Below are 24493 nucleotides of genomic sequence, written 5' to 3' on the forward strand. Positions count from 1 at the left end.
AACGCTTATAAGGTTATACAAAAATAAGCAACATAGCAGGAAGGGAAGAAGCGGCATGCAAGGGCGTCTTGCGTGGACAGATGACTTCGTTAAGATCATCGAAAAACATTGAATGCTTCCAACTGTCTCATTAGAAATTTATGAGAAAAGCCTATATCCAGTAGAGGTCTTGTGGTTAAAATGATGATGATGATACAAAAACATAAAGCATTCTAAGGAAACTCGTAAAAGATAATAAGGTCCTAATATTATTTGTGATAAATATAAAAAAGACTATTTTGTACTCTTTTCATATTTCTCAATTTTTAAAAAGTTGATGACTTATGAAAAGTCAGAAATGTTAAAATGATGACATTGCACCACACTCCGCAAATTTTTAAGTAATTTAATCTGTTAACCAAAATTTCACAATGTTCGCTTCAAATTTCATTTCCAAATCTAGATGTTTCTGGGCGAGCGTGTTTAATTTCAAGACTGATAACTTTGTACGTTTTTATGCCAAATCTAAAGATGAAAAGGAATGCCAGAGAGCTATCGTAGATATACCTCCGGCTAAGGACGAAGTTTGTCCTGAACCATGCGAAAGAAGAAAGACGAAGAAAGGAATTCTACACAGAATTAAACTAAAAATTTTAGAAGGCGGCAGTAATTTTGGCAGTATGTTTTATTTAACATTTATTAATCTAAAAGTTTGTTTTTATTTGTTCTTTTACATTATTACTAAACTTCTTTTACAAAGCGTGTCAGTTAACAATTTGGGCGACGTAGAAATAAATTGAAAAAATGCGTAAGAAATAAAAAAAAAACCTAATTAACTATTATAATGTATACATATAATCTATATACAGTAAACAGTTCAATAGGAAACAAGTGTAAAAGTTTTAAAGGCGTGGATTAAAAAAAACTTTTACCCCTCTTTCCAATCATTCTGTATTAAGTGAACTTTATGAAGTATGTAACGTCAATTTATTTTTTGTTGGAATGCAACAGGATAAAAACTTCCGATAGGTCAGAGTCTACAGTATAAGTTAGTAAACAATAGTTTTAATACATAGTGATTCGTATTTTGAAACGATTTTGCCAACTATATTATCTTTATGCTATTTATTATTTCTGGAACCATTAATTCTTGGAAAGGGTGTACCATATATTAATAGATTACAAATGAGATTTACATTTACCGTTTTAAAGCTTTTACACCTGTTTCCATTTGCCCTACATAAAAGAGATTTCCACTTATGTCTTAAGTCATCTTGACATCTTGGGTATCATAAGGCTTAGAGAATTAGAGACTTGGAATTTCGTAAGAATTTTCATTTTGCCCATTAGAGTTCAGTTAAGTACAGATTTTACTAAATATCTCCCGCAAGGAGATCGAGAGGGCGTTCATTAAGTTTGCGAAACGGGGAAGGGGATAGCTAGTATCATATACAGAGCTTTTGCCAAAATTATTAGGCATTCCCATAAAACACGTGCACCCCAAAATTTTATGAAAATATCACTTACCTGTTTAAAATTTAACGGCAATATTAAAATACTATTTTAAACTAAACATACATATATAAGGTTGAAGAAAGTTTTTTTTTAAATGTATAAGATATGTTTACAAACATATCTTATTTAAGACAAATGTCTTGTTTTGACAAGTTACAAGAAGTATGTCCCTGGATGCGGCAGCTTGGGACCAATAATCGCGGCGATCTTTGGGTTAGACCTTTGTCTTACATTTGGCGTCTATCGGCTGAAAAAAAAGAAAAATAATCAGTATATTTTACTTATTTATCAAAATTAAGTGAATATCTTGTAGCGCCATTTCATTTATTGCGCTGTGAGGAACCAGAGACTACAAAGAAGAGCGTTGTGCAGGCAGAAGAGAAGAAGGAGATTGTGTTGCAAAAGGCTCTGCCGCCACCCAAGCGCAAAGCCTTACCTCCACCGCCTCCTCGAGCCGGGCTCCAGGTATCGGTGCTTGGTGCAGAGACCAGCGTAGGACAATACATTGCATTATTGCTTAAGCAGTGTCCAACTGTTAAAAAGTAAGTTTTTATCAGAACGTTCTAATTTCGTGAGTTAATTATCAAGTTTATGGAATTATCATAAATATACATATATTTTTCTATACATACATTAAGAATATCAAATGACTGTATGTCTTTTATTTGACTATTCAACTTAAAGAGAAATTTGTCTTTGTAAAAGATTTTTTTCAAATTACATCATCAAGAAGATAGAAAGAAAAAAAATCATATCATCAGTATTTCAGCCATAGGACGTCTACTGGTAAATAAGTCTACTCTCTCTTTCTTTTTTTGTAAGAATGGTTGAAAGCGGCAAGCATTCGGAGTCTTCCAATTACATTAACATGGCCCTTTGTCCTCCGGTCTATGGATTCCACTTAGGAACATTTAAACCCCAGCGGACTTTTGTTCAGCGCGCTATGTGGCGTGCCTATTACAACTTCAACTGCACATCCGCTGATCATTTCTAATTCAGTTTCGTAGCCTAATCTTAATTTACGGTAATAAAATATTCTATTTTGTTTCTATAAGATAGTAAGTATCTATATTTTTAATGATTGGCAACAGTGCAGATGTTCTGTAATAATTTTAAGCTTCTATTGTTTTCGCTGATACCCAAAGCAACCGGAAATCCAGTGAACCTTCCAAACTACTTTCGCATGAACTTAGTAAACAGGTAAAAATAGAGCGAGCGGTATATAAGTAATAAAAGGATTTGGAAATTCAATGTACATAAATATTAAAGTACAGATTACTTATAACATAAAGTTCAAAAAATATTTATGGTACTATAATACACAAATAATGCACTTAAAATATAATGAATAGTATATCCAAATATTATATATGACAAGCGAAAATACAGAAATATAATACTACAGTGACAAATATGAAAGCCTTCTTGCCTTTTGAGTAATTGATCTTTTCCACAACCGTGCAATAGAATCAATAAATAATTTATGTAAAAAATTAGATACATACTATACTAGAGCATACATAAAGACGTTTTATAGCAGATTCTCTGATGATTAAATATAAATATTGTATGCTACTCTGAAAGTGGAAACACTTACTTTCTATTGACTATCCTCATTCTATTTTCAATTCATTTCAATCCATAAGAGACGTACTGCACGGTTTGTCTGTGCAAAAAATAAATGACGATACATTGCCTATAAAACTTTCGATTTACCCCTGCCCTAAAACTTCTGTTTCATAAATAGAAGTGGTCAGGGATCCATGACGTCATTCGCTCAAGCCGCGGGTCATAAAATCGCTCGGTTTGCTCCCCGGAGACCTTTCGGCTTATACTCAGCGACAGGGGTGTCACAACATGGATCTTATTCCCACCAAAACTTGAAGTTTATTGCGACCCGCGCAGGGTATCTATTTTACGGACGTCTGAATCTCCCCTGTATTTTGGAGACTTATAATATTAAAAATTCTCTTTTGTTTAACGATAATGCAGTTTTATTGAAATATACATTTGATTTGTATCCACTTACGTAATACTATCAATAAATTAGAGCATTACATTAATAGCTATAATAAAAAGTTATCAGTTTTTTTCACAAGGAGTCTAAGGACTGAAATCTAGTATGGATATTTTAAAATCACGATTTGTAAAGTTTTATTTCTCAAGATATGCCAATTTCTCTACGATGGTTTTCAGTAATATTTATAAGCATATTACTCAAAAAAAATGAGTCCCTCAGGAAAAAAAGCGTACTTTGAGAGCTCTGGAAAACGGAAACCGATACCGTAAACGGCTACTAGATAAGCATACATTTTTATGAAAACAGCCATATAGATTCACTCATAGCGTGACTCGGAAGAAATTTGTTGTAGCGTGACAACCTACGCAATTTTTAATAGCTACTTTTTGCTGGAAAAAATCTGCGTATTCAGTCCATGGTTCTTAGAATAGTGGTTAGGTATCCAACTACTATTGTATACAAGTTATAATATCTATTAGAGCTTATAAAATCAATTGCGACTTTATGACTGAAATTTAAAATTAACTTAAAAGGCCAGTACAGTCTTCCGGGAAATTATTTTCATTTCCCTTCAAAACACTGGTCAAATGTACATCGCAATGGTGTGATAATGGAATTTATAATGTGTTTTAGTAAAGCAATTAAATTTTACCATGAATGAGTGCTATATTATTCACGAGTAAAGTCAGGTGTTTTGGTTTCTTAATTTCATTTTTGATTTTTATTCTATATTTATTAGATATATTAAAAACGGTGAAGATTGAAATGATCCAAACGCAATAGCTATTTATTTAATGATTATAACGAAGAAACGGTATTTACAATCCGATTTATCATCCTCGTCATAATTTAAGCCATAAGGCGATCACTACGGGACATAGGTCCCCCCGTGGAACTGTTGGACCAGTTGAAAGCGACCTGCATCCAGCTTCTTCTTAACAAGGTCCACCTTGAGGATTGACGTCCTACACGGCATTTGCTGGTTCATGGTATCCATTTAAAAACCTTTATACCCCAGCGGCTATGTCTTCTGCGCGCTACATGGCCTGACAACTGCCATTTCAACTGCCAATCCGCTAGCCTATGTTTCCGTCGGATATCAGTTCTGATTCTGTCTCATAGACTGATCTTGGAATATATATATATATATATATATATATATTTATATATGTATATATGTATATAAATATATACACAATTGGCAAGAGTGGTGCCTTCTATACTAGTTTTAAACTTTTATTTTATCGATGATAGAACATTTGTATTAAAGTGGGCATAGGTTATAATTCAAGCGATCAAGACATGACGGATGCATAGATCATGCCAGTTTCCTCACGATGTCTTCTGGTTTAGTCAGGTTGTTAAATTCACAAAGATAATGTTCGTAAGGATCAATTACGTGACCTACACGTCAGTCATTTACCACTTGGCAACAATTGCCACATACCTTGCTATTTCGAGGTAATTTAAAAATTCTTGTAAATACGTAGGATGATTGGTTAAGGGTGTGAAAGCTTGTATTGTATGTGTAGCTCAATTGTCACCTGTTTCCTATTACTCTGTAGAAAGTGTTTAAATAAGTTGTATTAATTTGTTTTTTTCTGTAGGCATGCGACACACCAATAATTTTAAACAGTACAAAGTCAGGGATAGATAGTAAACATTTTCTTTTATTCTTTTAAACTAATGTAATAAACATCCTGTATATTTGATTGCACGCCAAAAAGCACTGAAATTTTGAATAGATTCATATTTTGTTTTTAAAGTAAGTACAACTAAATTGGCAATACGTCTTGGCGACTAATAAAACCGCCGTTGCCTATTCACCGCACGTGGAACCACTAAGTCACGGAATAGGCGGGCATCAAAGATTTACACAAACCTTAGACGCACTGTTATATGGAACGTTCAGCGAATGTAATAAAAGGAGCATAGATTTTACGAGTCCGCCCGCCACCGCCGCGACGGTCGCTGTTTATCATGCTTTTTATAGCGAGCGAAGTGATAATACAATATATTACGTTACACAGACTGCCATTGATAAAATTTCTTATAACTTACTATACTTTAAATATCTGTCGTATATTTTTATATCGCCGTTTTTTCATTGCTATATACATTTTTGCTCTAACTCTAAAATAAATAGTAAATATTATCATAAGTTATTTTTATGAAGTAGTAACTAAAGACATGGAGAGAGCGATGCTCGGAATTTCATTAATCAGAAATGATAAGATTCGTAGTTGAATGAATATTATTGATACCCAGCGGATTGGCAAGTTGAATTGGCAGTGGGTAAGCATAGCGCGCAGAACTGATGGCGGATGGGGCCGATGGGTTCTAGGTTGGAGACCACGGACAAGCAACGGCAGCATGACGTCTAAGTCATGAGGAGGAGAGACAACCTAGTTAAAGTTGTCGGAAAAAGCTGAATGCAGCCTGCTTTAAACAGGTATTTTTGGAAATTTTTAGGGTTTTTTTTTTGTCCTGTGGTTGCCCTCCAGAACTTTAAAGACTGCGCGGCTATTTGTTCTCCACGCTGTGTAGCTTGCCCAGTGTCACTTCAACATACCCACACGCTGGGCGACTACCCTCATAAAATCTACTGTATTACAACAGACTATAAGATTTCATAAGAAATAATCCCCTTGTTTATATGCATATAGCATCATTCAACTCAAGTTTAATGAAATAAATGAAATAAAAATATAAACTTTTCTTGCATAAATACGTATAATTATTTAGATAGAAACGTGGAAAGCTCTCTCTAACTGTTCTCATTTCCGTGTCAAGTGGCACCGGAGCGCGCTGCCTCGCATTTGCCAACTGCTTTACAGCCGCTGCACACAGAACAAATAGTTGATGCATTATTAGTTCGATACTTACATGGGCTAGAAAATCTTTATAATGATAGATAATGAAGTAGTTTGAGGACGAAGGTTTTTGCCCGGTGTGTGTGTTACCTGTGACGTCATATCTGAGACGTAGTCGTTTACGATGAATCTTATAAGAAGACAACACCTAGAGAGCGAAGAAGAGGGCTGTGAAGATAGAATAGAATTAGACATCAGCAGATCGCAGAAAAATCAAGGTTAAATTAACGATAACATTAACGATAACATTTTGAAGTTCAATAGAGCCAACCACTTTTTTTTTTTTAGTTAGAATACTTACACGCTAACACTAATAGTGGAAAACTTCAAAATATGTTTTATATGATTGGTTTTTATTAAAACGAAACTATTTTTATAGCTTAATTGTAAAAGTATAATCAAATATTGGATATTTGAATCCATATATGCAACAGCAACTCTGTTTAAACTTTTATTAAAAAATAGCCAGAGCTTATCGGAATTCATTTTAATGGATGAAAGTGATTTTAAAACCCACCAATTTTATTAAAAATTTTCGTTTTTCATATTCTAGGTATGAAATGGACCTATAGGTCCTATACAGTGTAACTTGCTATATGTTCAAAAGCTTTAAAGGCTTGAATATACAGTATCTATAAATCAATGCTTTCAAAATTAATAACTAACATAATTATAATATAGTACAAAAATCCGCTGTCAAATTATGCATTATACATATTAAAGTTAATAATTGGTTACTGTGTCCCCAGGTTTTGTCAGTAACAAAATAATAACAAGTTCGTATTTCAATAAAAAAAAAAATATTTATTTATCTAATTTCCGAGTGATCACTTTATACAAAGTGATTGAAAATAGGTGTAAAAGCTTGAAAGCTTTTTGCTGACAAATGAGTTATACATTCACTCTTTTAAAGCTTTTATAACTAACCAATCACCGTTTATACAAAATTACTGTTCTTTTTATGTCCAAAGCAAGGTTTACCTCGCGGTTTTATTTTCACTGATACGTAGAGACCGGAATTGAATTTCAGATTACGGCTGTACGAAGCGAAGTGCCCGGATCCATATTGTCAGCGCAATCTCTGCAGCGTGGTCCAAGATTTGCAACACATTAACACCAATTGTCACATACAGGCGTTCAGTTGTGCTTGCTGCGACCTCGAAAGATGCTTACAGGTTTTGTCTTCATATTAATCATCAATATAATTCGTAATATAACAAAAAATAATTATTTAATTTATGATTTTACTAAAATACATATAGGGAAGACCTCGGATCGGCAATTACAGCGTAAGGCCCACAAGGATGTACAAATGACCTATTTCAGGTCCTGTGACAACTCCGCATGTAGGCTTTGTCCAGCTGTGGACTCCCATGGCTGAAATGATAATGACAGGTCATGGAGACCACGGATCAGCAAGCGCAGCATAGGATGTACTTAGCCACAAAGCCGACAGATGACCTTATTAAGGTCCTTGGTAGACGCTGCTGATGCTGACCCCTTCCAATCGGTCTCATTAGAAATATTTAGGGGAGGCCTACGTCCAACAGTGGACATCCTATAGCTGAAGTGATGATTATGATACGTCATTACTGATTACGTATAATTCGACGACTCGTGGAAAATAATATTATACGGTATTAAATGTTTGACCCAATTCATAAAGGTCTCTCGGAAAGTTCAACGGTTTACCGTAATTATGGCAGGGGTACATGACTGAGTACCTTTTCTCTTGAGAGAGAATGCGGTAGTATCGCTTGTTTCAACCTATCGACACATTTTTTATTGTGAGCAAAAACAAACGAATTAGATTGAACATCAATGGTATTTGCGTCTCGAAAATTAAATGTTACATGATCTCTATCTTTTGTGAAATCGGTACGTAAAATTAAAAAATTATCTTCTTTTTTAAGTACGTCATAAAGCATGTTATGTATGTTATATGATAGGTAACATTTTCCTCACCTACGTACGATATTTGCATATTGGAGATTTCAGTTGGCCTCGACACTGCCGAGCCGGTCGGGTCGAAACAAGTTTGCTCCACTTCTGCAACTTTGCTATCGGCGACGTAGCAGTTGCTTCAATGTTGTTTAGCAGTTTACGTTCGTAATGATTCAGCATTAAATTGGGAAGTTTGTCAGTATTCCTTTTGCAATATTACTGTAATTTCTTTAAGAATTTGTTCTACTAAAATATTCATTCTTAGTGATTTATCGGCGTTATTAGTTTCAGACCATTGGCTTGCGGTAGTTTAATAAGCTTTTAGATTAGTCAAAATAATAAAAATATTTTTTGTATATACTCAAACTTTTTTTATGTGGTGAATATACCGCATAAAAGTCTTACGTAGAGAAAAACGAAAAACTCAATGAAGTCAAAGAATCGCTAAAACATGTAACCATTATCCTTCTTATTTAAACAATATCCGAATTTCCTTATGGTAAACTGATTTCATCACTTGATACTATCTCTCACACGTTTATATTTTTTTTCTTAACATGTAGCCTGTTATCAATTTTTGAGACGATTGTTGTTCCACTAGACGCTTGTAAACATTTCGGTAGTTAAGATATACGATATCTTACTTACTTATTATTTATCAATGTCTGTTTTAATTTGTTTGAGATTTTACACCACTCAAAAAACGCACAAATTAAATAGCTTAAAAATATGTTTGAGTGTTGATACATAAGAAACACTTCTATACCAGGGTGAATCAAAAAGTTCTTAGAAGTGCATATATATGAAACCTTTTTGGATCAAGTTCGATATTCAAATTAAAGAGTGTCTATCACACTATAATTATGCAGACTGTCACTTGTTTTTGTCAGTTCGTTCGCATGTAATAAATTTTTTTGTGCAACGAGTTGCTAAAAAGTCAAAATTATGGATAAAAGTGAGTTACGTGCGGTGATAAAATATCTCAGTTTGAAAAAAATGTCTACGAAGGAAATTTTTTTGGACATTCAGCAGACATTAGGGGGTGATGCTGTACCCTATTCTACGGTTGCGTACTGGGTGGCTGAATTTAAAAGAGGTAGATCAAGCTGTAAAGATGACCCGCGTTCTGGGCGGCCTTCAACCTCCGTTACAGAAGAAAATGTCAAAAAGGTTGAGAATCTGGTTTTGGAAGGCAGAAGAATGACTATAAAACATATAGCTGAGATCCGAAAGATATCTTTTGGTAGCGTTCAATCCATTTTAATTGATTCACTGGGGTTCAAAAAAGTGTCTGCAAGGTGGGTGCCACGAATGTTACCCGACGAAAACAAAAAGCGACGTTTGGAAATTTCCATGCGTAATCTCGAAATGTTCCAGCGTGATTCGGATAATTTTTGCCGTCGTCTTGTCACCATGAATGAAACGTGGGTCCACCATTTTGATCCTGAAACTAAAAGACAAAGCATGTCTTGGAAACGACTATCCCCTCCATCCATTAAGAAATTTCGAGTTGCTCCTACCGCTGGCAAAGTTATGGCCTCTGTGTTCTGGGATAGTGAAGGAATCCTTTTTATTGATTACATGCCAAAAGGCCAGACGATTACTGGACCCTATTATGCAAATTTAATCCCGAAAGTGCGTGAAGCGATTAAAGAAAAACGTCGTGGAAAACTGTCGTTGGGCGTGTTATTCCTTCAAGATAACGCTCCTGCTCATCGATCGGAAGTTGCGCTCAACGCAATCCGCTGACCATATTCTCTGGACTTAGCCCCAAGTGATTTTCACTTATTTCCAAAATTAAAAGAGGAAATTCGTGGAACAAAATTTCACGATAATGACGCGGTTATAGCTGCCGTAGAGGACTTTTTCGAGAGTCAAGAAAATAATTTTTTTTCACAAAGAATAAGGAAGTTAGAAACGCGTTATTCTAAATGCATTGCATTGGAGGGAGATTATGTAGAAAAATAAAATATTATTATTTGCATTTTTTAATATTGATTCCAAGAATTTTTTGATTCACCCTCGTACGAGGGCCAAACTGAAAGTTTTTAGAACTGGCAACTTAAAAGCATTATATTAAAAAAATAAGTTTAAATTTTGAAAATAGAACTCTTTACCAATAATATTGAGTATACATTTCATTCATTTGTCATTTGTTTTACGATTTGGCGGCAAATTGAAAATTGTCTGTGCACGTCAGAATGAATTTAAGCCGAGAAAATTTTCGTGCAATGATTTTTTATGACTTTCGATGTCATATAAGTCAACAAGAAAGTTATGATAGACTTCGATTGGCTTTTCACGATGAAGCCCCATCTCGTGCCACAGTTTACAACTGGTTTAATGAATTCAAACGTGGTCGAACTAATCTCACCGATGATTTGCGTGAGGGACGGCCTTCTACAGCGACGACTGAAGACAAAATCAGTGTTGTGCGGCGTATGATAGAGACTGACAAAAGAGTGACCTATCAGCAGATTTGGACAAGTCTAGGCATAGGTATGAGTCAAGTGCACAAAATCCTCCATGAACATTTAGCGGTCAGGAAGCTTTGTGCCCGCTGGATACCGCATAATTTGACCGAGGCTCAAAAACTCCGCCGTGTTGATTGGTGCCGAGAAATGATCCAAAAATTTAACGGAGGTGACTCAAATGCTGTGTTCGACATACTAACGGGTGACGAAAGCTGGATTTACTGTTATGATCCGGAAACCAAAAGACAGTCTGCTCAGTGGGTGTTTCCTTCCGAAGAGTTGCCAACTAAAGTGAAGAGAGGTCGAAGTGTTGGAAAAAAGATGGTGGCCTTGTTCTTCGGAAAGACAGGTCATTACGCGACAGTTGTCTTAAAGGATCAGAAAACGGTTAATGCAGAGTGGTACACTAACAACTGTTTGCCACTTGTCTTGGAAAAAGTTCGAGAGAAACGACCTCGCAGCAGGATCCTCCTTCATCACGACAATGCCTCGTCGCACACCGCCAGGCAAACGATCGACTATTTGGCGACCTCAGACTTGGAATTACTGGGTCACCCGCCGTATAGCCCCGACCTCGCACCCTGCGATTTTTATTTATTCCCGAAAATAAAAGAAAAACTTCGAGGAAAACATTTTATGGACGCCGAAGAAGCAGTGGCTGCGTTTCAAAACGCCGTCGAAGAGACCCCTAAGGCCGAGTGGGCAAGGTGCTTTTCTCAATGGTTCCATCGAATGCAGCGATGTATTGATGTAAATGGACGCTATTTTGAAAAGTTATAATAAAACTAATAACTTGCTAGAATGCTTAGTTTTTGATTTTCTAAGAACTTTCAGTTTGACCCTCGTATATCTTGTAATGCCATGTAAACACGAACACAAACGTAAATGTATCACTTAATTAATTCAGGCACAAATCTTACAGCTCCATATTTTGGATAAATATTTAAACATAGAAAACACCATATTTTTTGAGTATGAAAGAATAAATGTCCGATCCAATCTCGTCTATCAACCAGACATGGGTATACAGAATAAAGGAAACAAAAAAGAGAGAGTTGTTTATGTTACATCGTTCTTCGATTTATTTCGTAGACCGTAGTATTTTCGCTGTTCTGAGCCAGATAATTGTGTGTTGCATTTAATTGCTTACATTTGTTCATCGCCTTTTACTTCTTCTGGAACTGGGCAAAAAATGGTTATATCTTTAATAATTATTTTGTTTGTTTTGTGTTGCAAATTTTAGTAAAACTGGTTCAAGATGGTCGTAATAACAAGTAACGATTCATTATAATAATTATGTCTCGCTGTTTTATAGCCAACGCCAATATGAATTCAAAATTATTTTTTTATTCTAAATATATAAATGGCGCTACACCAAAGAGGTTAACAATTTCTTCGAGGAGGTTGCAATAGTATCTCATTACAATAACAAGTTTAGTCGTAGACGCAGCATAAACAAACTATTTTCGTATTCTTTCCTATCGAGTATTTTTTTTTGACGCCCGCTATTGGGCAACTCTCCTTCCACCCCCTATTTAACTAGGAACAGGGTTTTGTATTTCTTAATAATTTTTTCACTTGAATTTTTATTTTCGTTCTCGTCTTCCATAGTACACAATATTTTTTTTCCTCCTTCTATCATTCTACAATTCCATCTTCCTTTCTCAATCATTCCATTCCTTTCGTACATCCTCTAACACCTCAGTTTTCCATTTCTATTACAGTATCACAGTTTTAATTGGTTTAATTATTTTCTCGTGTACATCAATTTTATTTTCCATTTTTTTTAATATCAATGAATCTATTTTAATAACTTTACAATGTTTTATCCACCTATGTTTTGTTCCTGTCTATTGCATATTGTGCAACTTTCCTAAAGAATTTGAGGACGCACTCTCTTTTATCCTTTACATCGAATATATTAAAAAGCTATGTAAACTTGCTTCGATAGAGAAATATCACTAAGAAACAATAACGTAAAATAGCGAAAGCCCAAAACACCGTCGGCAACAATGGCGGTGGAATGAGACTTTCTTCGCTCGATTTCTTTCATCGGTCATGCATGGCGTTTGCAGGCGAGGGTGCCGTCGACCCCAGCGGCTGCCAATCAATACCACAAACGATCCCCAACCGCGAAATATACACGAATCTTCGCACAAATCGACGTATTACCTAAACTTGTTACATAACTCAATGTAAACATTTTTTTTCGTGGTTGTAAAGAAGCTAATATTTTGTGCTTTTACATCAGTGAAGCCCATTTTGTTTTAAATATTGAATATTATATATTATCTGTTTTAATATACAGAAATTTAAATACTTATTCCTCTATTAATTGCAATACCAATGCCTTGTAACGTTTAACACTCAAGACAGATATCTGGCTCTACATACATGTCTACGATTTTTCTTTGAGTATGTAGTTTAGCGAAAGTAAATTGGTTTGAAATTCACGGTATATTCATATCACATTTGTGTCCAGACCATATATAGTAAAGTTTAGAATAAAAAATTGATTTCCGATAATGGCATCCTTTTAATTAAAATACGTGGCTACGAGGGATCCAAACGCACTTTGATCTGAGAAGAGTTCTCAACCAACTCACTTCGCACATTTTTATCATCCTCACAAATACCGTTTATCACTTTAAAATCCTTGCTAGTTGATTTTCACTGGTTTATATGTGACATTTAATTTTATTGCACAATAATTCGAACACATTATAAGGGCGTTTCAATTTTCGAAAAATTCTGCTCTAACATAACATGTTTTTAAATGAAATATAATTTTTCAGGTGTTCCAGAATTAGACAAAACTGTTTTATCATCCTCATCATCAATAGCCGTAGAGCACCCACTGCTCAATATAGGCCTGTACAACGGCCTGCGTCTTCTGTCGACCTTAAGAAGGTTATCTTACTGCTTGCCGATTTGTGGTCCGGACTCCAGAAATTAAAGACCTCAACGGTCATTTGTTCTATGCGCGATATGAGCTGCCCACTGCCACATAAATGTTCCGCTAAGCTGTGTCGGTTATTAACAACTGTATAAAAATTGGAATTTAAAATAACTTTGATTTTTACTTTCTTTCTTAGAATACAGATGTAGTACTTATGATGGACGACGCATGCGCCGCGGATCATTTTGAAAAGCGTTTCAATGATCAAGCACCCATGGTGAAGCGATACGCGGATGTGATTGCAAGCGAATGTCCAAAGGCTTTCATCGTAGTTTGTACCACGCCTGTCGACTGTATGGTGCCACTGGTCGCTCAGGTTGTATTTCTTTTACATATATATGTTTTCATTGTATCACCTTGTGACGTATTTATCCAGGGTGATTGGTTATAGGCTTTAAATGGGTGAATGTACAACTTGTTTGATAAAAATAATACAATAAATATTGTAATAATCATACAGTAAAAGAGGCGATTTAAAATTGGTATTACTACTACATATTATAATTAATTGTTATTACCGGGTCCCTGTAGACTGTAAACATAGGCTGGCAGCGAAAACTTATTTCAGAATGATCACTTTATACAGTTTGATGGAAATAGGTGAAAAGGCTTTTTATTGACAAATCACGTGTACAGCCACCTCTTTAAAGTTTTTACATATAACAGCAGTAACATTTTATCTTGTAGTAACTCGTGACGTATTTATTAACAATTATTTTAACAGTTTTAATAATATACTTTATAGAACAGATAAAGCTAAGAACATTTAAAACTACATAACTTCCTTAATGCTAAGCTATTCCTAAGAATACAAATATCTGTTTTGTAATAATCACCTCCTCTGAACTAAAAATCAGGAAACTATTAGTTTTAAAAAAAGATTCCAGACGCGTTGGCGGAAGAATTTTCATAACTTCTCCTTTGTTAAGAATTAAGTAGTACGTATATAAGTACGTTATATGTGTATGTAGTATACTATTATTTAAGTACGTATTTATTGATACATAACAATTTGACGATATCATATATATAAAAGATAATAAGTATAGAATTTTTTCTTTATATCATTTATTAAAATTAAGTAATTTTTCTATAATATTTACACACCTGCTAATTTGTTATCTCTGAACCACTTTAGGTCGACTGATAGAGAACGCTCGAGGTATTAAATTCGCTATTACATAATATGTAAAAAGAGTAAACAAATAAAGGAATTAAAGAATATATAAAACCTCCCTGTATTATACTAATTTAAAGACACTCCGCGTTTACGCAAGCATGTGCAATTATTATCGGCTACTATACTGCCGTTAGGCAATGACATAGAACTTTACGAACTTATAACGTTGGATCATTAATACTTTATCGATGTGATATGAGTCATTAATTCCTGAGTATAGACGTAATAAGCGTTTTATGAATGGCCTACTAATACTTTGATGACGTGATTGTTTCATAAAGCCTAATTAAATTGTACGCAGGGTGTGAACAATGTAAACTGGGCTTTTATTAATTTTCTATTTACACTTTAAACAATACTGTTGTACTTTATAAAATATTTTTCATTATTAAGTGCATCTCTTCTTTATTTCTTAATATTTTATCTGTTATTATTTATGAGGCCGTTCATAAAATAAATTAGGTCGGTTACACGAGGGGACGGAAGAGCGGTTTCAGGAAAGATGACGATAACAGTTATGATACCTCAATTCTGGTTGAATTATGGTAGCGGTGATTGTATTTATATGTTTTTTTTTTTATTAATTTGAAAGATATAACTTGAATTTAAAAAGTTTTGTATGATTATCCATAGTTTTCAGGGGGAGAGAGGGGGTCTTGCTTTTACGACATGGAGAAGGTCGCAGAAAAAGTAGACGAGGCAGAGTGTTAAAGACAAAGATGTTAAAATAATTGGATAAACAGCCTTTAATATATGCATGCCGATGACTGTACAAGTCACATCATTTAGATATTCCATCATATTATTAATAAAAGTTATAATACTCGCATAACATAGATGTCACAAATGTGAGAAAAAAATTCAAATTCGAACACATTCTGAGCGTATTGTTATGTGACGTTGTAATCTGTGGTCGTGGATCTCGCTGCAAGCGTTTTCATTATGACTGATGCATTGCGTTCTGCAACGGAACGGATAAAAGCTGTTATTGCGATTGTGCATCGTGTGCACTGCAATCTCGCATTTTGTATTAAAATGTTCGGTTTACTACCTAAAGTAATATGATAAATATTTTTATAAAAGATTTCAGCTGTATGTATTGTTTTTAGTTTTTCGAATGTGAACCAGATAAACACGAGTCTTTTTATCATCACTATGTCAGCCGATAGACGGCCATTACTAGACAGACCTCCTCCAAAGATCGCTAGTTAATTTCAACGACCTTGATTATGGTCGGTCCACGTTGTGTACGTTATGGGAAATAACGTGCATAACGCAGAGAGAGGCCACCACGAGCCGTTGTAGTGGCCACTCTAGAACCTTTCGTGCCCGATTAAGATCGGTTGTAAGAGCGATTTGTCCCGTCCACTGCCACTTCTAACGAGCAATTCTTCGAACTTCGTCAATGAATTTGGTTCTTCTCCGAATCTCCTCATTTTTGATTTGATGTTATAGCAGAGCTCCTAGCTTAGTCATCTCCATCGCTGTCTAGGTCATCTTAGAGCCTTTCTGTAAGGCCAATCGTCAACGACCACGTCTTCGATCCATAAGTCAGTACCGACAACACAAATTATTCAATGACCTTCGTATTCAATCATTACGTTATTATGGAGATAAAATATTGATGAGTCAAATATTAATCATAAACTGGTCAATTTTTTATTATACTTGATCGCCATCATAATCTGTTTGAGTTATAAAATAATTTTGTTAAATCCAAACAGCATTTTGAACGATTCCTCTCTTACTTTAATCAAATTCACAAAGGTCTTTCATCTCATGAAATGGTCCGTTCTAGCTATCATTAGGCCAATCGACAAAGCCATCAATTTTCCGCCAACGTTTTTGTCCCATCTTGAGTAACGGTGGATCACGATTTTTTTTTTCATTGCCTTAATGAATAATAATTTGGCATAAAGGTTTTAAATATTTCATTTATTATAATTATTTGATTCACTGTACCATTTATTATAGGGATAAATACATTTAAAATTCACAAATTTTATAATAGAAAATTTACTGTTTCGGAATGTAAAAGATTAAAAATATTTGACCATAACCAAATGAAATTATTGACTTTATATAACAAGATCAATGTACTTCACGCAATTTTTAATTTTCACGTAATTCCTCATATGTCTTATATATAAGAGGTTCTTACCTATGTCCTGGCTCATCGCGATATTTTTTTTTATTTGATTATTTAGCAGAATTATTACTTTACCAAACTTACTTTTGCCGAGTAAAGTTCAGATATTATGAATATGTCCTCAACCGCCTTGTGTGAAGAATTTTGTTCATTATTAAAAATACATATCTTCAAATTATAGTTCTAATGGCCAAAATATTTTCGAGGCACGTTAAAAACTACCAAGAATGGATTTTATGAAATTACACCAATGAAGAAATGCGCGTCACAGATCTCTTAAAATTACGCCCATGAGGAACACATACGTCACAGATCTCTCCCAATGATTTCCACGATGATCGGTTTTGAGCTGCTCATATGTAGATACGTGATTCCCGTGAACTTGACTTTGTCGTCCACTTAAATAGCTAGTATATGATATTCAATAAAATATTTAATAAATGGTTATATGACAGAATACAAAGTCAAAAGTCCGAAGTTTTTGTGTTAGCTCTCGTTACTAATGTGGTCGTACCGTGATAGTTAAATATTATAACGGCGGCTAAATGAGGCCAGTCAAATTTTTCTAATGGCGCTGTTAACTGTGTCGTGAAACTGCGTCATTGTTCCCTTATCGCAAGGCAACTGAGGGCGAGGTCCACACGAGATCGCGAAGCCTAAATCGTGAAAGTGGAAAATTAATTTGTTAATTACCTTCACCAAATTATAAATGTACTTCTATCACTATATGTATAATAATTTATCATAAATAATAAATCGAAGGAATGACGAATGTATAGATGAGAAAGTTGAAGTATTTTTAGAAACAAATAGAGACAGAATAAGACATATGCTGGTCTTCTTCAAAATTACAGTTTCTCTCTTTTATTCATCATCATGCCCGTATCGACAGTCTATCGCTACGCCCACTGCAAGGCATAGGCCTCCCCCAAAATCGTCACAATGACTAGCTACTATACGAGACTTTGTCTGTGTCGTCAGTCCACTGATTTTTTATTATTCATTGCCAAAACTTCTATGTGTGTTTACCTTCAAAATTTAAAAGCAAAACATCCTCAACCTACGCTTTACCTTCTGAATCTACATTTTTATGAATATTAGGCTGTTAATGATATACGCCAGTCTACATAAAATATAACAAATATTATTCCTAAATATATGTTATGCTATAAAAACAATATTATCAAACTGGCAAGTCAATTAGTAAAGTTATTAATAAAAACAAATATAAAGTTTCTTTCTGTCACAACTGAATATAGATGTATGCTTGAACTATGTTTTGTAAAATAGATGTGACGCAAAATGTCCTTTGTTTGCGGATATCATCCCGTGGCGACAAGACAATACGACTATAAATAATTACTACGTAATAACATAACCATGTCTATACAACTGTTAAGGCAACGTCCTCAATAATTCCGCCCTTTGTTTTCAAATTAAATTCAAAATAATATACAATCAAAAGGAGTTAGTTACTGTAGGCGTGATATGTTACGCATGTTATTATTCTAAGGAAATTGAGCAAAAAATAGCTCTACATAAACCAATGTCTGACGTCAGCGTCGCGCTACGAAAACCGAAGTCGTTTTTGTGTAGACCCAAACCGGAGCCGTTTTAGCGTTGACGCACTGGAAGTAAAGACGTTTGTCGAGGCGATTGTTCACAAAGCCAATCAATTTTATAGGCCCATCAGGTTTAATTATGTTTGCTAGAGCGACTCCAATACGTTTTGGTTAGTAACAAAATGCTTATTTGTATGTTTTTGGTTGTTCATTACGAAGGTATTTTCCCGTGTTTTGATAGAAAAATTATTTTGATATTTTATTAATTATTAAGTAATAGAGCTAGGATAAGGAAACACCATGTTTCTTTTTTGTTTCTTTATATAGTTAACTGAATATGAATTATCGATTAAAATAGTTTACAACACAACTATTGTTACTTTATTTTACATCTTGTTAATTGTAGTTTGTAGTTAGTGACGACTGGTATAAAGGATAATTATATAACGTATAGAGAATACACGTGTAATTATTGATGACTTACTGACTGCTATTACATAAACATGTAATGAAAATAAAACATATAATATTAAAATATTATCATAATTTCAGCGGAGAGAGGTCCAATGATGGACCTAGGTTTCCCTCGAAAATTTTCAATAGGACCGGTCAAAACCTTGTACGTGTGGAAATCGTGCACTGCTCTTCCAGAACGCTCCCACTACCATCTGTTCAGCATGGTTTATAACCTGCACATTGCTACTTCAACTTGCAATTCAATGTAAAAAGGTTCCAAAAGGAACAAGTAAATAAAAAAATACGAATCCATAACATTTACAAAAAATGCAGTCACTGTACATATGAAGTTGTAGTACTCCTGCTTATATTAAGAAACAAGGCAGTTGAACTTTAAGGAATATAAACGCTAATTAAAACTTTACAGCGAAATATTTTTAATAATTTAATAATATCTTCACATTAACAAATATGAAAAAAAATGTCTCTTAACCCTCAGGGTTTCAAGTATTTCTATAGTTCAGTTCACAGCGGAACGAACTTCCGTGTTAAGTTTCAACGCTTACAGCAATTCGCTAATGAGCCGTGAATTACACAGCGAATGCTTAATATTTTTCGTCACATATTAATTAAAAATATATAATATTACACTTTTGTATAATGTACTCCACCAGAAAAATTATCTCGAGGTCGGATAGAGAACATATTGCAACAGTCTTTAAAAAAAGTAGGAAAACAACCGATAAATAATCTTATTTCAAGTATTATACGAATTAGTAACAAAACGAACGCTATGTTACTGCGTTATCGCATTGATATAATTAAATTAAGTCAATGAAGACGCAATCAGATTAATTTGTTCTGGAAATACGAGCGTCAAAATCCTTTTATATAACGCTTTTATATTAAGGTTTATTTAATATAAACAGAAATTTGTAAATTGTCACACACGCCCGCAATACACACACGCAGGCACACATACAAACATTATTATTTAATGGAATCAGGCGTTACCTTGCGGAAGTCTATCCTATGTAAGAAAAGGACCAATATTTAGCCACTTCCGCACATGCAGTGGTAGTCGTGCAACAAAGTGCACCGACGACGGGGCGACAAGTCACTGTGTTTGGCACTAATCGGTGTAACATAACTCCTGAAGATACCCCGTGGAAGGGTGCAACACGTGTTGAGTGGTTTAACGGTGGCAGTTGTGTAATTCGCATTGTTTGCCGCATACGCATTTATCAGCGGACTGCATGTGCGGAAGTGGCTAAATATTAGTCCTTTTCTTACAAACATTATTATTATGGCTGTCTGTTTTTTTATATTGTTGTCTTACAGAGTGTCCTAATACAAGTCTATAATACACTTTAATGGGGTCTTTAAACACGGTTTTATCGTATGTAGTTATTACATGATGAATTAACATTTTAATTTTGATGTATTGTAGATAAATTAATTTACATTTACTTTTATACAATTTCTTTTTTATTTGATGTTTGGCAAGTGTTTATAATTTTTTTATTAATATGTATGTAATAAAATGTTATATTTATGGTAACAAAAACAAAATTTAGTATAGTTTCTTTATTGATTAAAACAAAATCACGACTTTCCAATATTTAATTTCTCTTCATGATAATCATTACTTTTGCCGAAAGACGTTCACTGTTGTATATAGGCCTCTTCCATAGATTTCCAGTAAGACCGGTCGGCTGCATACTTTTTTGTAATTATTATTGAACCTATCTGTAAGTCTTCTAAAAAGAATCTATAAGTAATAAGCCTTTATAGTAAATAGTAACTTTTATATTGATCGATCGATCGATATATGTATCTCTTATATATCATATATACCATATCTACCACTGCTTTATGATTTCCTGTCATAACCTTTATCGACTTCGAAACTTCTGAAAAATTGTAAGCGGACGAGATAAACATTATTAATAACCACTGTGTGTTTATAAAAACTTTACTAAATAATGTTAAATTCGTATTGACTTCAGTGTTTAGGAGAAATATTACAAAGGTAATGAGATGTTTAAAGCTGTGGAGGAAAATTTTGCCTAACGCTTAGGTTTAAAAGTGTACCTGAATTTTTTTTATATTACTTATTCAAAAATTGATTGTACAACATAAAATGGATAACTTGTCTTATTGACGAATCTATCCCGTTGTTGCACGTGTTCGAACTATAAATGCCTCAGATCTGGCGAAATCAGACAAAAATAATCTACGTAATCAGTACTTAGGCGTCTATTGAAAATTAATAACATTATATGTGATTTCTAGACGCTAAAAGATCTTGGTTGGTACAATCCCCGAAGGCTATTGGGATCACTGGCAGTCCCTGAGATGCGAGCCAGTTCTTTGGCGGCTAGAGCCCTTGGTCTGGATCCGAGTTACACCAAGATTCCATGCGTGGGTGGTACCGAAGGAGAATCCTTAGTGCCATTGTTCTCGAAAGCTGTGGATTATTACGAGTTTTCCAGGGTATAAATTATTACTTGTATTCATCACTTCATTCATTTTTTTCGTAGTCCTAACGTAACCTAGTTTTATATCAGTCAATCCGTTATTTACTTTACGAACAAAGGAAAAATCGCGTCATTAAAATTGCGAGTATAAATTTTGAAATTTCTTATCTTTTTCCTCGCCCGGTGGTAGCGAAGCAATCAAATGCAAATGTCAATTCTCATGACAATACTCCCTGTTCTAATTTTATCTTTACTGTTTTTACTCTATACAGGGTATTTGGTAATATGTGTAAAACCTTTAAACTGGTAAATCATATCTTACCTGTCAAAAAAAAGGCTTTAAGGCTTTTATACCTATTTCCGATCGCCCTGTGTAATGTGATCATCCTGAAATATTGACGATAAATATATTTAATGATTTATTTCCAATTATTTTAAAATGCAGTAATTTTTTTAAACGCTTCTTACCTTATTCTTTACTACATTAATTGATAGAAAATGATGTGAGCAATGGTGGGTGTATAACACATTCAGCGCTTTAATCAACCTAAATCGTTTTTTCTCATACACTTAATGTAAATAAACACAAAATAAAAAAAAATATATATCAAAAGAAAGCCTCTCGACCACGGTCCGCCAGTTCATCGCCGGCTAATCTTTTCAGATGAAAAAATACGAGTACGATTCAAAGTGTTTTTTCATATTCCAGCAAAATGCGGAAATGTTAACAGAAACAGTGCGAAATACTCCCGTTTCTATAATACGATGTCACGACTCATGTGTGAAGGCAGCAGAGCTTAGTGAAGCGCACGCCATAGCCGGACTAGTGGCAAAAATTGCAAACGCACTACTCTGCAAAGATATCCCTCACGTCACTGGCTTTTGTCAAATGAATCCCGGTCAGGTTTTATTCCCTTCAAGGTAAATCTATTACATATAAACTTTCAACACGTTTTTAACGTCAAACCTTTAACATAACATTCTTGAAACGTAGCCCTCACAAAACGAATAATATTAAACTGTCTCTTTTATAATGTTATATTCGTCTATTGTCGGGCGCTGTTAGCCTTTCCGGCTTTTGAAATTTCATCAGACAAAGGGCTCGCGGATTCGGAAACTATGTGTTGGTAAATAAACAAACAAAACCTTCGTCAGATGTAACGCCTGACGTGTTATTACTAACTAAACGATGTCTACTCAATTGTCGGAGGGCGGTATGACCTCCTCCTCTTATAACTTTCGGTAGAATTGGTATCTTAGTTGGTAAGTGTCACTCCAACACTAATGCCCGCTTTTATAAGTGATGTTGCAATACTACTTACTATCTATCACTTGCAAGAATGCCCTCACTTTTAAAACTTCATTGAATTGTGACCAAAACATCTTACCGCGTAATGTAATATAATGTACCATATTTATACTTTTGTATATTTGTTACTTTATATATTATGGTTACGATTTTATAGAATAGTATGTGTAAAAATATTTGGAAGTTTGGTCATGTTTGTGCAAGAAATGTATTTTATTTCCCTGCACTTTCTTTTCTCTATCATGTTTTTATCTTTCCCACAAGAATGTAAAACGAATATTTAATATCGTGTTTCTGACAGTCTGGCTTATATTTAGACATAAGAAAATGTTTGCGGAGAAACTTATACTTATAATCAAATTCTAAAGATAATAGAACCATGAAAATTAATATCATTACGATACCATAATAAAAATTTATTCTCTGTAGCCAAGTCGTTTAATATAAAAACAATAACCCTCGATCTAATTTTAAAAAGAGAATTATCGTAGCGAGGAAAAATTCAATTGAACGCAGACATACTTTGTCAAACCCAGTCTCCCTATTTCATACTTTTTTCTCTGCTCGTATTTCCATAACATATAATATCTACATACATATATGATTACAATAGGGTTAGTACTTGTGATTCAATTGACATTTGCTTTGAAATTTACTGTTCGGATTTAACAATATTTTTAAATACTGATCCAAACACATAAACACTTGGTTCTCTATATTAATAAAATTTTATCATCAGTAAAGAAAGGCACTGTACTGATCCAAGTAGAACGTAGCGCAGTGAATGATGTCTACCCACAAGCTGGACAGACGACCTTCTGAAGGTCGTCAGAAGATGTTGGATCCAAGTTGCTTTCAGCTAGTCCTTTTGGAGATATACCATGACGATGATAAAACATACCAATCGTTTCTTGCATTACTATAACGAACATTACTTTTAATTCCTATGCAATAAAACATCTCAGTAAATATAAAAAAATTGCTTGACATTTTACAATGTTAAGATACATGACCTGATTGTAGACCTATATAATCAAGTACAAGAGTCTGGTGTTGCCAAAAACATACTTAGATTAATCGAATCACTGGACTTTATGGGACTATCGTACAGATAATGTTTTTTATACAGTTTTTTGGCAAACGCTGTGGAGATTAGCGGTTCAGGAATATCAAAGAATCTGGGCCTGCCCAAGTTGTCCGACACCGAAACCACATTGATGAACATTGCATTGACCGAATTAAACTACAAACAAAACTTGGTATCGAGTTGGTACAGTAGGTATTGTAGTTCGTCGTGTCGACTGGATGCTTGTCAAATACAATTTTTTACCCCAAAACACTATGAAAGGTTCGATGATTGTGCATACGCAAATATGTAACACAAATATTTATTTACAATAGCACTATTTTTCGTAACACCCAAAGTTTGTGAATTTGCATATTTTAATTTAAATCTTAATAAAACTTTTACAATTTTCTGTCTTACTTTTCATTTTCTTTGTATCTTTCGTTTGAGCTTCAACTGACTATTGCACATAATTTAATATTCTCTTAAGAACTTAAATTTGAATTTCGCACATACATTTATTCTAA

At 34.2% G+C, this 24493-nt stretch overlaps 2 protein-coding genes across 2 annotated transcripts in view; both read left to right on the top strand.

Moving 5' to 3' along the window:
- Window positions 1-24493, top strand: part of LOC137918856 (neurofilament heavy polypeptide) — a 92172-nt gene that overhangs the window by 32864 nt on the left and 34815 nt on the right. The window lies entirely within an intron of this gene.
- On the top strand, window positions 411-24279 carry LOC137918857 (malate dehydrogenase-like). Its single transcript, XM_068761784.1, has 7 exons — window positions 411-657; window positions 1808-2036; window positions 7418-7562; window positions 13901-14080; window positions 21407-21607; window positions 22301-22512; window positions 24030-24279. The coding sequence occupies exons 1-7, from the start codon at window positions 411-413 to the stop codon at window positions 24277-24279; spliced, it is 1464 nt and encodes a 487-aa protein (XP_068617885.1).

The sequence above is a fragment of the Battus philenor genome, unplaced genomic scaffold (genome assembly GCF_028537555.1).
Source record: "Battus philenor isolate CCGP_79_NKW_IND1 unplaced genomic scaffold, ilBatPhil1.0.hap1 SCAF_15, whole genome shotgun sequence".
NCBI lineage: Eukaryota > Metazoa > Arthropoda > Insecta > Lepidoptera > Papilionidae > Battus > Battus philenor.

Coding starts and splice junctions, on each gene's coding strand:
- LOC137918857 (XM_068761784.1), top strand. CDS start 411: ATGTTCGCTTCAAATTTCATTTCCAAATCTAGATGTTTCTGGGCGAGC. Junction 2,037..7,417: donor CAGTGTCCAACTGTTAAAAA/GTAAGTTTTTAT, acceptor ATTGAATTTCAG/ATTACGGCTGTACGAAGCGA. Junction 21,608..22,300: donor ATTATTACGAGTTTTCCAGG/GTATAAATTATT, acceptor TTCATATTCCAG/CAAAATGCGGAAATGTTAAC.